The sequence below is a fragment of the Emydura macquarii genome, unplaced genomic scaffold, assembly GCF_026122565.2.
Source record: "Emydura macquarii macquarii isolate MOO-44397 ecotype Brisbane River unplaced genomic scaffold, CSIRO-AGI_Emac_v2 contig_2834, whole genome shotgun sequence".
Lineage (NCBI taxonomy): Eukaryota > Metazoa > Chordata > Testudines > Chelidae > Emydura > Emydura macquarii.
Genome location: NW_027132971.1, coordinates 3,310,509 through 3,327,606, shown reverse-complemented (window position 1 = coordinate 3,327,606; position 17,098 = coordinate 3,310,509). Strand labels below are relative to the sequence as shown.

General features: G+C 42.2%; 1 protein-coding gene across 2 annotated transcripts in view; it reads right to left on the bottom strand.

The window, feature by feature from the left end:
* Positions 1–1,277: 1,277 nt before the first annotated feature.
* Positions 1,278–17,098, bottom strand: part of NAA15 (N-alpha-acetyltransferase 15, NatA auxiliary subunit) — a 65,241-nt gene continuing 49,420 nt past the window's right edge. Inside the window, exons 18-21 of one of the 2 annotated variants that reach the window (XR_010923666.1) lie at positions 7,888–8,031; positions 5,901–5,998; positions 5,436–5,512; positions 2,527–2,764 (exon numbers count right to left, since the gene is read on the bottom strand). Coding sequence is in view for 1 of the 2 variants with exons in the window: in XM_067568034.1 (XP_067424135.1) it covers positions 2,564–2,764; positions 5,901–5,998; positions 7,888–8,031 (443 nt within the window). In the remaining variant the exon portion in view is untranslated. Of the gene's footprint in view, positions 2,765–5,435; positions 5,513–5,900; positions 5,999–7,887; positions 8,032–17,098 lie in introns of both variants that reach the window. The other variant, XM_067568034.1, reaches the window with a different exon arrangement.

The window sequence follows — 17,098 nt, the reverse complement described above, 5'->3', positions numbered from 1 at the left end:
GCCTTATAAGTGCACAGTCCTCCAAGTGGGGATCAGAGAGCTCTTTAATATGAACCACTGTGCCTGAAGTATTGATCAGGGGTGAAGCTTCGAACAAGTGTGGTGTGGAAGTGTCAGTGTAGTAACCTCAGCTACTGTATGGGGGGAGACAGAGGCTCCAACAAGACATACTGACTGAGTTCCTTGGCAGAGTGAAGGTGATGGAGTGCTTCTTGGCTTTGGACTTGCCCAGTTTTGCCTGATCCACCATGATGAAGAGAGAACAAATACAGAAAATGAGTTGAGAATGAGGACAAAAAAAAAAGATTTTGCTCACTGCTGACTCACACTTAGCTATAAAAAGGCAGGAACACAAAACTGCCTGCCCACGGTAACAGAGGCAGAGAAAATGGCATGAGGGTTTAAGTGGCACAGCCAAAACGCAGACCCTTACGGACAAGGCTGAATTGCCTTCAGTATTTCCAGAAGAGGTGCAAGTCCAAATGCCTTGGACTGAAGGAGGGATCAGGATCTATATATAAGCACCAGTTGTAGAGTCAGTTAAATGTTTCCAAGGTATTCTAGTTCCTGAAAGCCTGGCAGATTAAAACACAAATATGGCAATGCAACTTACATTTCACTACATTTACAACATGAACTACAACCATTTGCATACACAAGGATAAGTCTGTATCCATGAAAAGCATGCTTATAAGTGGTGCTGAATGCATTATATGAAAAAAAATCAATAATAAAAATTGCCCTTCCTATTTTTAGAGGAGGGTTAGAGAAAAAAGTAGCTCTCCTAAAGGCCACAACTATACAGTGTCAATCATTAAATTCCACAATATGCAAAAAGATAATTTATACTTTTACTTAATCATGATATTCTGTAATTGAAATATTGCAACAAAGAAGGCACTGACTTTTTAGCCTATGGTAATTTTTTTCATTGCTTTATGGTCCATAAAAGCATTTGGGCACTTCTCTCATCTACACCATTAATGCAGGAGGCTTGAACTTTATTTTCCAAGTGACGAATTACAGTCCACAATAGCTGTCAGCATAACCTTTGTTGTTGGGATTTTGAAGCCAAGTAGTAATGCATTTTGTATTATGGGATTTCCCTGATACTAAGCACTAATATATAATGCATTAGCACTTAATATACAATCAAAGTCTAGCCATCAGCAGTGACACATTAACAGTGGAACTGAACTGCATATTAAATAGACTCTGAATTGCACCTCTCACTTCATCCAGTAATTTACAAAGTCCAACACAGACTGGCTGAAATATTCACACAACTGTTTTTCAAAACATTTTATTGCATTATATTTGGTACCTTATGTTTGACAAAGGAAATTACATCTGTAACTGCAGGAATAAGAAGCTGGTCTGTTATTTGAAAAAAAAAAAAAATCTTGGGCCCCTTAAAAGTTACAAAGTCTTGGGTTTGCCTGAAACAACTGAGCAAGAAATATATTCTTAGAAATGTAGGGCTTCAAGTATTACAAACCTGTGACACTGTGGAAAAGTTCCAGAGGTATCTAAACTGCAGCACTTGTTTTTCTCTGCATAACGTGAACAAGGCCTGCTGAGGTTTTAAACTATTAGTCTCTTGATCAGTCATAAAATGGTAGTCAGGAGTTCCGCTCTTTGTAACTTCAAGCCATAGCATGTTCTCATTTTGTTTTCACTCTGTGTGAAAAATGCACACTATCTTTCTAATTAGTTGGTGCCACATCACAGTGCATAATTTCATTTGGTTCTTGCATTACAGTTTTAACAAGTTTGGCCAAACTATGCTGTGAGGTTCATCTCAAAAACAGCAGTGTTTATTTCTTTTCAAGTTTAATTAAAATGAAGAGATAGTTCAAACTGGTTCCTTCAGTTAAAAACTGTGGTGCAAGAACACCAAACTGATCGTGGACAGTGAACTTCGGAGACACAACAATCTTACTGAACACCCTATTTTTCTTAATTCTGCTTGGTATCTATATGTCCCAGTCTCTACAACATCACATGTATGTTGTAGGTTTCTCTGTAAATAGTGATTCACGAGTACTTCCTATGAACAGAATCATCTCCGTATCAAAATCAGTCAGATGCTAAAGCCCCAACAACTCTTTGTGCTCAGTGAAAGAATCCAGTGCTAAAACAGCGTTTTTGCTGTCTGAGATAATAGTAATCTCACAAAACAAATTTAAAGTAATATTTCTGCCACACACCTGCTCTGAGTGCTATGAGCCTCCAGATTTCATATAAATTAGTTTAAAAACATGGGATAGGTAGATAAGGATAAGGGGTTTTTTTTCTTCAATTTTAGCAGCTTTTAATTTTTCTTAAGAAACTGAACAACCTATATCCAGTAATATGTTAGATATTTTATATATATACTTTGTCAGCAGGATAAAAAAAGTAAAACTATTTGAAGGCAACATTTTTACTCCTTCCATTCTCTGTGTAAGTTAGAACAATTCAGCAGGTGCGTGACAAAAATATTATATACCAGATATGGTCCAATGTTATTCCATTCTTTCTTTCTTTTCTCTCTCTTTTTTTTTTTTTTAAAACAAGTTGTTCATATTTCATTGGCCAGTTCTTCAGTTTCTGCAGAACTATCTCCATTAACTGTGATCTTCATATCCTCTTCATATCCAGGGGGCATGAAAGCCAAAGCATAAGGGAAAAGCTTATGACAATTCGCTCTGTAAGTTTCAGCTGCTTCTTTACAGTCTCCCAGGCTACCATCACTCAAAGCTTCTAATACCTCCATACAAGTCTAATTAAAAACAAAAGAAAAGTGTTAAACCTTCTTAAAAATATTAATCTGACACATTAAAAGATACAATACTTCTGAATATATAGTTATTTTTTAGCTTCTGCCCTACCCTGAAATATATATTTTTCTAAACTTTGCTGGCAGAAAAAACTGGTAGAGCATTAAAGTGTGCACACCACACAATTCTAGAGGTCAGCAATTCCATTGTAGGTAATCAGAAGTATTTTTCCCTAAATATTTGGACTGTACAATTATGTAACTGTGTCTAGGGCTCACTAGGGTTTACAAAACAAAGGCCAAAAAAAGTACTTATCGGTAGTTATTTTTCTTTTCTAGGTATTTTGAATTGCAAGAGATCCATATTCCTGCAATAGCACTCCTCATGCATGACTAGTGGCATAATGACTCACCTCTCATTGTTCAAAATCCTCAGTGACTGGGTTCCACAAGGGAACTCTAAATAAGCCATAGTACCTCCAAATATTAGCTTCTAAGTAAAAGGTGTAATTCTTAAAAAAAAAAAACAAGTAATAAAAAAAATGGTTACAAAATCCCCAACTCTAAGGCAAAAAGAGGTCCAGCTACTGGCACACAAATACTATCCAAAAATTTCAGGGAAGTATTTTTTTTTTCTTTTTATCAAATGTAGATGCCTTGCCTTAGATCCAAGTTCCTGGAGACTCAAGAGTTACAGAAATGATGTGTCTTGTTTAAAAAAAGAAAGTACAGAAGTCTGCATGAAAATGGGCCTGCAAGAGTGATAAATAATTAAAAGGACAGGTCACTTTACAGTGGTCTAGATCTCTGGATATACTGGGCTCAAGCAAACAATATGCATTTGACTACAGCTAAATTTAAATGTCTACATCTAGGAGCAAAGAACGTAGGCAATACTTATAAGATGGGGGACTCCATCCTGGGAAGCAGTGACTAAAACATATTTGGAGGTCATGGTAGATAATCAGCTGAACATGAGAGCCCAGTGTAATGTTGTGGCCAAAAAAGCTCATGCGATCCTAGGATGCATGAACAGGGGATTCTCAAGCAGGAGTAGAGATGTTATTTCACCTCTGTACTTGGCACTGGTGCAATTGCTGTTGCAATACTGTGTCCAGTTCTGGTGCCCACAAGTCAAAAAGAATGTTGATAAATTGGAGGGGGTTCAGAGAAGAGCCACGAGAATGATTAAAGGATTAGAAAACATGCCTTATTAGTGATAGATTCAAAGGGTATGTGTACACTGCTATTAAACACCCTCGGCTGCCCCATGTCAGCTGACTCAGGCTTGCAGGGCTTGTGCTATGGAGCTGTTTAACTGCAGTGTAGAAACAGATATGAAGTTGGTTGCAGATGCTGATATTTCTCTGAATGAATGAGCTTTAACACGATCTAGAAGCTGCAAAGTCTATCAACGAATAGCAATGAAATATGCCCCGTGACACCTATTTAAATGCATTTCCCTGGTGGACACATCTACTGCATTTTTGCCAAATGAGACAGGTGGATTGATATGTAAAGGGTTTACTCTGATCCAAATAAAAACTATGGGAACCTTTTATACAGTTTATAGAATAGGGTCTTGCCAAGATGAGCATGTGGATGAAGAGAAAAATATCGTCAGGATATATAGCCAATGAAGAATTACACCACCACCTTTTGAGGAATTTAGGGTGATTTTGTAGCACCATTTTTAAAATATAATTTGAACTTCAGGCCCAAACTGATCCACTCTTTCTGCATGCTGCAGTCACTGCAAAGGCTAAAGACCTACACGTGAGTTCAAGATTACACAGAGTAGCTCAAAATCCAATTTCTATTTACTGCTAATTGTTGGAACTGTCAGGCTAAGGATAATTAAGGTGTGTGACTGCCTGATAATTAGTGGTTCTTGGATGAGTATCCTATCTTTCGAGTGACTATTCAATTTATTCTTAGTCCGTTTTTCCTGGAAGCAATCAAGTCACTAAAATTCAAAGTCAGACTTTCCTTCACTGGTTAAGAAAACAGTATCACAAGACATGAGAGCATCAAGAACTCCATGTAGAGGTAGGTGATGTTTTGACCTACCTGAGCTAACAGCTCTGTACAAAGTGTTCTCAAAGGATCGCTGAAAAAACATTTTCTATTTTAGGACTATTATATTGAAAAACCTCAACTCCACAGTTAGTCTACTATACTGGAAATAAGAGACTGGTGACATGTAATACTGATCAATGTTTTATTTTTAGTTTAATATGAAAAAGAACGCAGTTCTATAGTAAGTATATGAATTCTCCTGAAGAAAATCTGAGTTTTTTTCCACCAAGAATTTGAAGAGAGAGAGGTTTGCTACAACAACTGCAGGACAGTGACCTCTGTGGTAAGAAAGGAACTGGACAGCTGGCAGCACAAGGTGCACTTAGGTTCCACAGCTGGGGTTATACACAATGCTAGAGCCTAATGGCTCAACTTTCTGAGCTATGGGCATTCCAGTCAAGCACGAGGAGTATGAGTCAAGGAGCATACTGAAAAGTAACAGCCTTTAAAGAATCACATTTTCTCATGTCAGGGACATATATTGGCGTTGAAGGAGGGAGTGGAAAGAGGAAAGTCAGAGGAGTTTTGTACATTAATACAGACAGTTTTGATCTCTTTGTTCTAACTTTTCCAAAGTAACTGCAATTATAATGACCTTTATCTGAGGTCCCAATACTAGATTTTCAGTCATCAGATACACGTCGTCCTAATTCTTTTCTATATTAGTTCTTCCTGAAAGATAGAGAGTATTCACAGATTCCAAGTCCGTACACCCCCAGAAAGGGCAGGATAAAAGATTCCTATATGTCTGTGGCAAAAGCATTTCAGATGGGAAAGAAGCTATGTTAACAGTTTTTATGATTGACAAAAGCACCCTAAGGTCAGGATTTCTGCCCATCTGCAGAATACAATTAAATGTACAGATTATGAATGTACCAACTTTCTAATACAATCTAAAAGTTCTCAAACAATCAAAATGATATTGCTTACAGAACCAAAAAGCTTAAGGGGGCTAATACAGCAGGGAGATGAAACACAGAGCCGCAGTCCTGTTGCCAATTATCTAGAAAAGGCAAACTCTGTTTCCAAAAAAGTAAAAAAAAATCTGCCCCCTCTTTACCTGAAGATTCCTGCTGGTAAGAGATTCAGCGAGGGAAGTTGCCAGTTCCACTGCTCTTCTCTGACTGGAAGGATCCAAATAGTACACCATTTTGGCAGCTACAAGAGAAAAATAATTTTCTCCAGCATAATATCAAGTCAAAGATACTTTACACAAAATAAAGACTGCATGTCTCAGGAAAAAAAAAGGGATACTAAATTCTAGATTAAAATTCAAAATTGGCCCAACAGGATTACCATTTAGAGTCTTATGTTCAATGTTCTTCATATTAGAGTAAATAGACGGATGGGTGCTCTATGTCTATGTTTTTAATGCACAAGAATCTACATAAAACAAATCAAGATTGAAACCACCACCAAGTGTGCCAAAGTACAAAATAGGCACGAAGAACACACTAATCTCTAATAGCTAGTGGTGACCCCTCTAGATCAAAGCTGAGGCACAATGCCAGGACTGTGTTGGGAACCTTGCATCCCCATTGCCCATGCTGTACTGCAGCAGCCACTATAATATGTAATTACCATTGGGATAAGTGCTTCTTGTGGTAAACTGTGTAACTTGAAAAATGAGGACACCTAATAACTGGATGACAAACTACTAGGCAGAAGTAAACGTGGGAGACTAGGATGGAGGGTTCTACTGGTGAGAAGGCCAACTCTTTACTACCACTCTGCAGGAAAAGTAGAGATGTGTATGCTTCAAATTACTGTCTGCCACTTGGAGATGTTTCACCAGCACTAAAAATTTTAGCACATTTTAGTAAACATGCATTAATATAATACTACAGTTGACATTTTAGATACATAGCTGAAGAAACTCAAATTTGGCTTTCCACAGCTATTACTATTACTTGTCTACATATAGCATTTCTATTGTTGCATATAGTTTTCATTTTAACACTTAAACATAGTATTAAAAAACAACTTTAAAAGAATGTTTCAGTTCAAAAGTCAAGCACTCAAAAGTTTGGAATGGACAGAATTAAGGCTACCCAATGCAACCTTAGTTTGGCCCTTTTTGCATATGCATGATAGCCTTTTATTATGATGATGTTACATTTTCCTCAGGACCCTTACTTCATAGAGTAAATGGGTAGTTATTTAATATTTCAATTTATCGTCCTCGTTAAATAAGGCATCAGCCACACACTGAATGTAAACCATCCAAATCCCGCACTGAATAAAAAATTATTAATTTCCTGGCGGATGTATCATGTGTTCAGCATGCTATCCAAGCCCTTTACAAACTGCAGATAACATCTGCCTGAATCTTTAAGTGCAGCACATTTAGACTATTGAACCCACTATTTATGATCTATTTTGATCAAATACACTTCGTTGCCAATGCCATTTGTGGTTGTAATAACTGATTTGCACCAAATTTAATTCAACAATTTCAGAAACATAAAACCAGAACCAAAGAATCACTTTGATTTTAAAATCAATGAGTTATTGCTAGAATTAGGAAGAAAGGTGCTGGGAAAGTGTTTCACAATATCAAGTTTTTTCACTTCATGAAAACTTCCCATCCCCAGGATATTTAGCTTAATGAATCAATAAAATATAATTATATATATTAAAAAAATATATTATAAAAATATAATTTTATTGTGTCATTCATACAAACCATATCCCAAAACATTTTAGAGTTAAACAATAGTTAGCATTAAAATATCTTTCATGACACTTCACTTATGCCAGAAATATCTATAGGCAAGATGTGATCCACAGATTTTTTATATAGGAAGCGATACTAAGGTATATAGGCAAGGAGAAAAAGTTGTTTTCAACTGAGATTTTAAATGGATACAAGAAAGCCATTCCAGGTGGCAAGAGTAGCCTGTCACACCAACAGCGTGGGAACAGAGAGAGGAGGAGATCAGTGCTAGATGAGCATAGGAAGTGGGAGAGAGGAAGGGAAAGATAAGGGTCCTTGAGGTAAACCCTCAGAAACAGAAAACAGTTTAGAAATAACAAAAACAAAGTACCTGATAACCTATGTGGTAAGGAGTCATAGTTCTTTTTAAGAAAAGCTTCATTGAAGTTCTTTGGATTAGTTGCCCCAAAAAGCCGATTCATTTCTTGATTTAACACTGTTCTAACTGTATCAGGTAGATCTTTACTTTCAGATACTATTGGGTAAAAAGGAAAAAACAAATCTTTGACACAAATATGGATAACTTTTACCATTAATCACAGCAAAATCTAATTAACTTGAAAAAAATCACTAATTTTTATATTTTTGTAACAGAAAGAAATTGGTGTCAACTGAAAATTCATTAAGCTGAGGAAAGGTAAATAACCAAGAAGTCCTATTTTTTCATCTTTATACTTTATCACTAAAGCCTTTACAGATGAAGCACCGCAAACTGTGCTTTTATAGATTATGTTGAGGGTAAAGGTCACCTCACTATAGAGATGCCAAATAATGTAACAACTAATGGTGCCTAGAAATTGACAAATGTAATAGCTATTTACTCTACAATAACTGTGGTTCTTTGAGACATTGTAGGTAGTGTGGATCCTACTGTAAAGTGTGTAGACATTTCATAAATGCAAGACCAGATAGTCGAGTGACAGCATCTGTCATGGGATGCGCATGTCATACAAAGGCATAAAGGGTGGGCAGCTATGACCCTCTCTTGGTTCCTTCACAATTCAAAGCCAGAGGCAGCTAATGACACCAAAAAGCAGGGATAGAGGGCAGGTTACGAGATCTACACTGACTACATCCTGAATAACCACAATTACTGTGTTATGTGAGCTGCATCCTCACAATATATATACTACCTATACATCTACAAAAAAAATAAGGTTTAGTATTTGTTATCTGACATGATTCAAATAGAAATAATTATTTCATTTCAACACTGACAAATATCTACCAAGAGCATTTTAAATTAGCAAAATAAGTCAAAACATTAACTGTTAAAATTAATTGGGTCTAAATGTTCGTGCATTTGGTAGGGCAGCGCTTGAAGTGCACCCCTCAGTGATCTGATTCCATTTTTATTCTTTTTTGCCAGGACTGTAACCTCTTGCAACTCTGTCCACTTTAAGCCCTGGCTGAGCTGGGCCCACAAAACAGCTGCAGTGTCAGCAGCGTGTCCTCCTCTGGGCTGCTGTGCTGTAGTACAGGGAGCAGTGTGCAGGGCGTGTGGCACACAATAGCTCTGTGCCCTGGGCACCTCTTACCTACAGCTCATCCAAGATGAGGGAAGAGCCCTGCTGGAGTCTGCCCAGCTGCTGTCTCTGTGCATGGGTGAACGGGCACTGATCTCCTGCTGGTGATAGTGACTATGGAGGGGGTGCAGCTGGGATAGAGAGGGCTGTTCCAAGCCCTGCTCAGTGAGGTGGGCCCCAGCAGCATGCACTCAGCTCCATGTGGGCTCAACGCTGGGGCAGTGTCAAGGCCAGAAAGGGTCACTGCTGCACAGGGCATTAGAGGTCTGGAGCAGAGATTGTACTGTAGGGGGAGAGGGATCTTCCCCACCCTGCCTTCTATGGCTGCCTGGTTGGTCACATGTCCCTCCATGCCTGCTCCCAGACAGTCAGTGGAAGGGGTGATCCCACGCACCAAACCATGGCGGACCCTAGCTGGAAAGCCACTGGACAAATTTCTACCCCACGCCAGCTCTTCTCCCAGAGACAGGACTTATAGGGCAGCCTCCTGTTCTGGCTGTGAGTCTGGGTCCGACATGGCTAGCAGGGCAGGCGGTCACTGTCTGCTACAAGCAGCCCAGGGCTGATGGATTCAGGGAGCTCTGCAGCCCAGAGCATGCTCATTCTCACAGGCAAGACAGGAAGCACTTCAGCAGGGCTCAGTGGCACCGCCCCCCATCAGTTGTCCTCAGCCTCGCCTGTGCCGGAATCCAGGAGTGAGGCAATCTGCGTGGCAGCCTTTTTTTTTTTTTTTTTTTTTTAAAGTGAGATGTCACATGGGCCACAGCTGTGCGCTGATTCGGCCACAAGCTCTTTTCTTTGAGCATGATACAAGATGGAAATGCATTGCATATCTATTTGGAGATTGTCTGTGATGAGATGGCTGGGCCTTTGGATGGATCTGAAAGGGCCACAGAGAGGCAGGGAGACAGCCAAAATGGATTTATCCTATTAAGGTATTACAATAAATGCTCTGGATGTGTGTCCAAGGTGCATAGTTTTCTCTCTCTCATTAAGTTTGATTCTGGGAAGAACACTGGCAAGATGAGACTATCTTAGGGATGAATTTGGGGTGCAATCTTAGCATTGCCTTGGTCCTATGGAAGAATGTATAAGGCGGCTGTTCACGAGAACTTGGAGTTCACTGACTCTCTGATGTGAGGTCATGGTCACCAGAAAGACAGTCTTAATATTAATAATAAGGTGGGGTATGGAGCATTCTGACAGTGGCTCAAAGGGAAACTCCATGAACTTCAGAATGATGACATGGTGGTCCTAAAGAAGCTGGGTTTCTAACTGGAGGGTAAGTATAAAGAAGGCCCTTCAGAGATTCCAGGCCAGAAGAGACCATTATGATCATCTAGTCTGACCGCCTATATAACAATACACAGAACTTCCCCAAAATAATTCCTAGAGCATATCTTTTAGGAAAACATCCAACCTTAATTTAAAAATTGATAGTGAAGAATCCACCACAGACCTTTGGAACCTCAGGTGTTCCAGTGGTTAATTATCCTCACTTTGCATGTCTTATTTCCAGTCCGAATTTATCTAGCTTCAACTTCCAACCATTGGGTTGTGTTACACTTTTCTCTGCTAGATTGAAGAGCCCAGTATTAAATATTTGCTCCCCATATAGATATTTAAAGACTCCGTAAGGATTTTAGATACCTTTGGGTACAAGAAGGTAGACTGTCTTGGAGTGAGACATGCACATACTGCTGCTAGTTGAACCTTGAAAGAACCAAATGCCTGTTTCAGGAACAGCATATAATCTACTGTCTTTGGTACTGGTGTCTCAGTTGGGTCTAAGTTGTTTTGGGCTGCCCACATGGAAAATGTTTTCTACTTTGAGAGTGAGTCTTCCTGATGGAAGACCTTCTACTTAATATAAGAATTAATAGAACTTGAAGGGAGCAATCTGTCAGTACTGCTCATCCAGCCAACATCCAAGCCATCAGGTGCAATGACTGGAGGTGCGATTTGTAGATAAAGTTACTCATCTTGTGCAGTAACTCTGGTTCTTTGAGAAGTGGATCCTTATGGGTGCTCCACTTCAGATGTGCATGCACCTCTTGAACCCTTGATTGGAGATTTTCCATTGGCAGTATCCGTTCTTCCCATGTGTGAGCTCTACACAATGATAGTATACAGAGTTGTAAGTGTGAATCAGTCTCAGATCTTTTTCTATTTAAATGTCCAACAAAGAACAGTCTGAAGCAGAAGGGAAGGAGGGCAAGTAGTGGAGCACCTATCAGGACATACATCTCAAAGAAATACAGTTACTGCACCAGGTGAGTGATCGCTTCTTCTTCGAGTAGTGTTTCTATAGGTGCTCCACGTCAGACGACTCCCAAGCAATATCCCCATAGGGAGTGGGGAGCTTTGGAATTGAGTCCAAGACTGAAGATTCTACAGCAATATCAAGAACTACATCAGCGGTTCTCAACCGGTGGTACGCGTACCACCAGTGGTACGCGGAAGATGGCTCGGTGGTACGCGAGGCAAACCCTGCCGCCGATTCCGCCGCCGAATCCCCCCCCCTCACCACTGCCGAGAAACCCTGCCGCCGCTGAATCTTCCCCCCCACCGCCGCCGAAAAAGCTCTCTGGCGCCGAATTTCCACCCCGCTGTGAAACCCCCTTGCCGCCGATTCCCCGCCATTTGCCGCCGCTGAGAAACCGCGCCGAGAAACCGCGACCACTCCCCCCTTTCCGCCAAAAGTCCCATCCTCTCTGCCGCTGAAAACTGTCAAACGGCGGCAGGGCTTCGGCGGAGGGCATCGATCCCTCCACACAACCCCGCCAATTTACTGAGTTCTACTCGGGCCAGATACAGTCAGGTGAAGCGGTACTTGACCTGACTGTACCTGACCCGAGTGGTACTCTGTAAAAAAAGGTTGAGAACTGCTGAACTACATCATTTAAACAGCATGGACCACGGGACAGAGTTTAGAAAAAATAAGCATTGAGGCTCAATGTAGCAGCTCTGTGTATCTTAGACACTGGAATGCTCTTGAGTAAAGCTATGGAAGTTGCCTGTGATCTGGTACAGTATGGTATTATCCTTTGGGGAAGCAGAGCACCAACTGCAATGATACACCCAGAGATCCACCTTGAAAGTCTCTGTGTAGAGATCATGGACCCCTTGGCTCTCTTTACGATGGAGACAAACAGTCTAGGTGATTTCTGAAATTGCTTGGTCCTATCTAGATAAAAGGCCAATGCCTGTCTAACATTTAAACTATGAAAGGAGGTCTCACATACTGATATCTATGTGGTTTAGGGAAAAATAATGGTAGATGAATGTCCTGATTAAAATAAAAATTTGACAGCACTTTAGGTAAGAATTTAGGGTGCAGCTGTAAAAAGACCTTGTTCTTGAAAAATACCATAAATTGGGGGGGGGGGGGGGTCGTCTGCCCAATCTCCCCACCCCTGTAGGCTGACGTGAGAGCTTTGAGACGGGCTATCTTCATAGACAAGTGAAGCCAGGAGCATGTTCAAACAGAGGTCCCATAAGGCATCTAAGCACCGAGCTGAGATCCCAGAAAAGAGAAGGACCCTTAACCTGGGGGTAAAAATTCCCTAAAACCTTAATAAATCTTGAGGACACAGGGTGGAGCAGTGTTCTCTATTATGTTCCTGTGGGAAAAGTTCAATAAACACTGCAAACTTGATGTAATTTATAAAGTTATACTTGGCCATGATTGTTTGATGGTTTGCTATCTGAAACTAGAAGGTTGCAGATAAGTAAACTTTTCAGCTAAGAAGGTCTAACCTCTTCTGGTCTTTATAAGAAATAGACCTAGAGGGATACTGTTTACCCCCTCTCCCATTTACAACATCCACTACTATGGAATTAGAGGAGGAAGGGGGAAAACAAAAATTCTTAGTCCCTGTGAGAGACATAATATTTCTTATCTGCCCTTTTGCAAGTTGGTGGGATGGTGGCATGAGGTTGCCCCACCGTTTTCACTGGATTTAGGAGTGCTTCATTAACAGATAGTACAACCCACGTGGGTGTTGTTGACTGAAGGAGCTGGACAGAGCTTATTTTGTGGGTCTTTATCCTTGAGCTAACCTCCTCAAAAGGTATCAGCCACCCTCTTCACAAGGTTCTTGAATTAGCAAAAATCATCGGCCATCGACAGCAGTGTAGGCATGACTGCCTCATTAGGAGACGAGGATGAAGTAAGAGTTTGAGGAGTGGCCTCCTTATCTGCCCTAGTCTCCTATTCTTCAAAGGTCTCCTGTTGGGGATTTGGTGTAACCATAGCTTGTCGGTGTGGTGGAGCTAGAGATCTGGCAAACTGCTGCTGATATGCCCAAGGATGCCTGTATGGCATTTGAGGTGTGGGGGCATCCCACCCAGGACTGATCCCTCCATCTCTGTTGTGGGTGAGGGTCCTTGTCCAAGTATGGATTCCTGTATGGATGTGAAGGGGAACCCTGCACTAATAATGGGGACACTGATTGAAGATCTACTTCTTCCTCCTCAGTGTCCTACAAGGAGAGTGGAGGCCCGGTAGAAAAAGGCAGATAATCTTGTAGTACTGGGAAGTACAGTAGAACCTCAGAGTTATGAATATCAGAGTTACGAACTGACCGGTCACACACACACCTCATTTGGAACTGGAAGTATGCAATCAGGCAGCAGTAGACAAACACACAAAAAGCAAAGAGAGTACAGAACCGTGTTAAACGTAAACAACTAAAAAAATAAAGGGAAAACAGCATTTTTCTTCAGCATAGTAAAGTTTCAAAGTTGTATTAAGTCAACGTTCAGTTGTAAACTTTTGAAAGAACAACCATAATGTTTTGTTCAGAGTTACAAATGTTTCAGAGTTATGAACAACCTCCATTCCTGAGGTGTTCGTAACTCTGAGGTTTTACTGTAATGGTAATCTAGAGACCAGGGTCTCTGTACTGAGAGTTGATCGGTACCTCTAAGAAGTGGGAGCTCTGGCTCATCTAAAACTTGCATGTCTCTGGAGGAGCGGAACTCCTGCGGTACCAAGCGGGTCAGTACTGATGCAGAAATTGAGGTGGACAACACCGTTGATCCGGAGCCAGGGCCAAAAGTGTCTGGTGCTTTGATTTTCCTGGTACCGATAGTGCTAAGTGAGAAAATACCCATGTTAAGTCTGATGTAGACGGTGCCATTCTAGAGGAGTATAATGTCCTGGGCCTCCCTGTCCTTCACAGATAGTACTGGGAGGACCTGCTAGAGTTGTGCTTCTCCAAAGCATTCCAGGAACTCCTGGACCTGCTGGTACCAGAGGAAAAGTCCTTCATTTCCAGAGTATTGGGCTGAGCCATTGAAGGCTCCAACAAGATAAACTCAGTGGAAGATTGGGGCCCTTGGGGAGGCAGCTCCTTGGGGTAGGAGACCAAGCTCCTCCTCTTTGGAGCTTTCCCATTGTCCTCTGAAATCTTGCCCCTCTTAGGAGAGATCTGGCTGAGGTTGAAGGGGTGCTGGATCTGACAAGAGACAGATGTACTGGGGGAGGGCAGAAGTGGATCGAAGGGAGCACTTCATCAGAAGCCTCAGTTAGGTCTCAAGATACTTTGTGCTCCAGATTTGAGAGCTAGGCAAAAGTTACACTCTTGGGACACATAGGACTCTCCCAAACAACAGATACACTTAAAGTGGATGTTACTGACTGAGATAGCTTCCTGACAACAGAGGCAGCATCTGAAAAGAATGGTTACTTACCTTGTAACTGTTGTTCTTCGAGATGTGTTGCTCATGTCCATTCCCAATTTAGGTGTGTGTGCACACCACACGCACAAGTGATGGAAAACTTTTTCCCCTAGTGGTACCCATATAAGCCAGCTCTAGTGTCCGCTGCAGCAGCACACAAATGCACCTGCATATAGGCATTGCCAGCTCCCACCCCAACCTCAGTTCCTTCTTGCTGGAACTCCGACTGAGGAGAAGGAGGGTGGGTGTGGAATGGACACAAGCAACACATCTCAAAGAACAACAGTTACAAGGTAAGTAACCATTGTTTCTTCTTCAAGTGCTTGCTCATATCCATTCCTAAATTAGGTGACTCACCAGCAGTGTCACTGGAGGTAGGCAGGAGTTCATGGACGTGACACTTGAAGCACCGCTCTACCAAAGCCAGCATCATCCCAAGCTTGCTGCGTCAAGGCATAGTGGATGCAAAGGTATGTACACTGATGACCAAGTAGCTGCTTTGCAGATGTCCCGAATGGGGACACGCGCTTGGAAACCTGAGGATGACACCTGTGCCCTTGCTGAGTGGGCTGTTAAGGATGCCGGAAGCGCAACTCCAGCCTGCTCAGAACAGGTCCGGATACAGACCATGATCCACTCTGAGATTCGCTGCGAGCACACCAGTCCGCAACCGCAATGAAAGTTTGAGTGACGAAAAGGTTTGGTTCTGTTGATATAAAACGCCAGAGCCCGTCTCATGTCGAGAGTACACAGACACCTCTCTTCACTGGAGTTGTGAGGCTTGGGAGAGAAGACTGGCAGGAATATATCCTGATTAAGGTGAAAGTGAGACTATCTTAAGCAAAAAGGCCGGGTTTGGGCGTAGTTGGACCTTGTCCTTATAAAAAATAGTGTAGGGGCGTGCCAAGGTTAATGCTCTGATCTCTGAGACCCGTCTTGCAGATGTAATAGCCACCAGGAAAGCCACGATCCAGGATAAGAACACGAGGCTCGAAGGAGGGCCCGGAGAATCTAGGGAGTACCAAATTCAGATCCCACTGAGGAGAGGGGTCTCTTGTTGGTGGAAAAAGCCTTTTTAATCCTTTAAGAAATCTGGCTGTCATTTCATGCGAGAAAATTGTCTTACTTTCCATCAGAGGGTGGAAAGCAGATATAGCTGCCACATGAACCTTAATGGATGAGAAGGCCAGTCCCCCCTGATTTAAGTGGAGAAGGTATTCCAAGATCATTCAGATTGATGACTCCATTGGGGAAATACCACGCTCGGCCGTCCAGCAGGTGAAGCATTTCCACTTAGCCCTGTAAGCTGATCTGGTGGACAGCTTCTGCTCTCTAAGAGCACTTGTTGGACTTGAGTTGTGTAGGCCTGTTCCTTCCGACTCAGCTGCGGAGTCCATGCTGTCAGGTGTAGGAAGGCCAGTTCCAGATGGTGCAGACGACCTTGATCTTGGGACAAAAGGTCCAGTCGCAGCGAAAGGGTCCACTGCCTGGGCCCCGCTAACTCTAGAAGTGTCCCGAACTGATGCTGTCAGGGCCACACTGGTACTACCAGTATGACCCGTGCTTTGTCCCTCTTCACCTTCAGAAGGACTTTGTGGATCAAAGGTATTGGCAGGGAGGCATACATGAGGCTCCCTGACCAGGAGAGGAGATGCATCTGTGATGGAGCCTGTGCTGAATCTCTGGCAGGAACAGAAGTGGTGGCACTTTCTGTTGTCCTTTGTGGCGAAGAAATCCATTTGGGGATTACCCCACCTTTGGAAGATGCGAGTCGCCACCTCCACATGGAGAGACTACTCGTGGTGAGGGCAAAAGAACCTGCTGAGTCTATCTGCCAAAGAGTTGTTGATCCCCAGGAGATGCACTGCTGCCGGGTAAACGTTGTGACTCATGCAAAAGTTCCATAAACGCATGGCCTCTTTGCACAGGGCTGGGGACCAGGCCACCCCCGTCTGTTGGTATAATATATGGAGGCCGTATTGTTTGTGAGTATCTGCATGACTTTGTTGGAGAGATGCAGCAGGAAAACTACACAGGCTAGGCGACTTGCCCTGAGTTCCCTGACGTTGATGTGTAATGCCAGATCCCTTGTAGTCCACATACCCTGGGTTCTTAGGGAACCCAAGTGAACTCCCCATCCCAAGTCCAAGGCATCGGAGATCACTGTAACTGATGGCTGGGGTGTCTCGAAGGGCATTCCCGAGAGCACCTGATGCGGTCTTGTCCACCACATCAGAGAGGTAAGTATTTGAGGAGGGACCATAAGTATCCTGTCCAGGTGATGTCTGACTGGTGAGTATACTGACGCCAGCCACATCTGGAGGGGCCTAA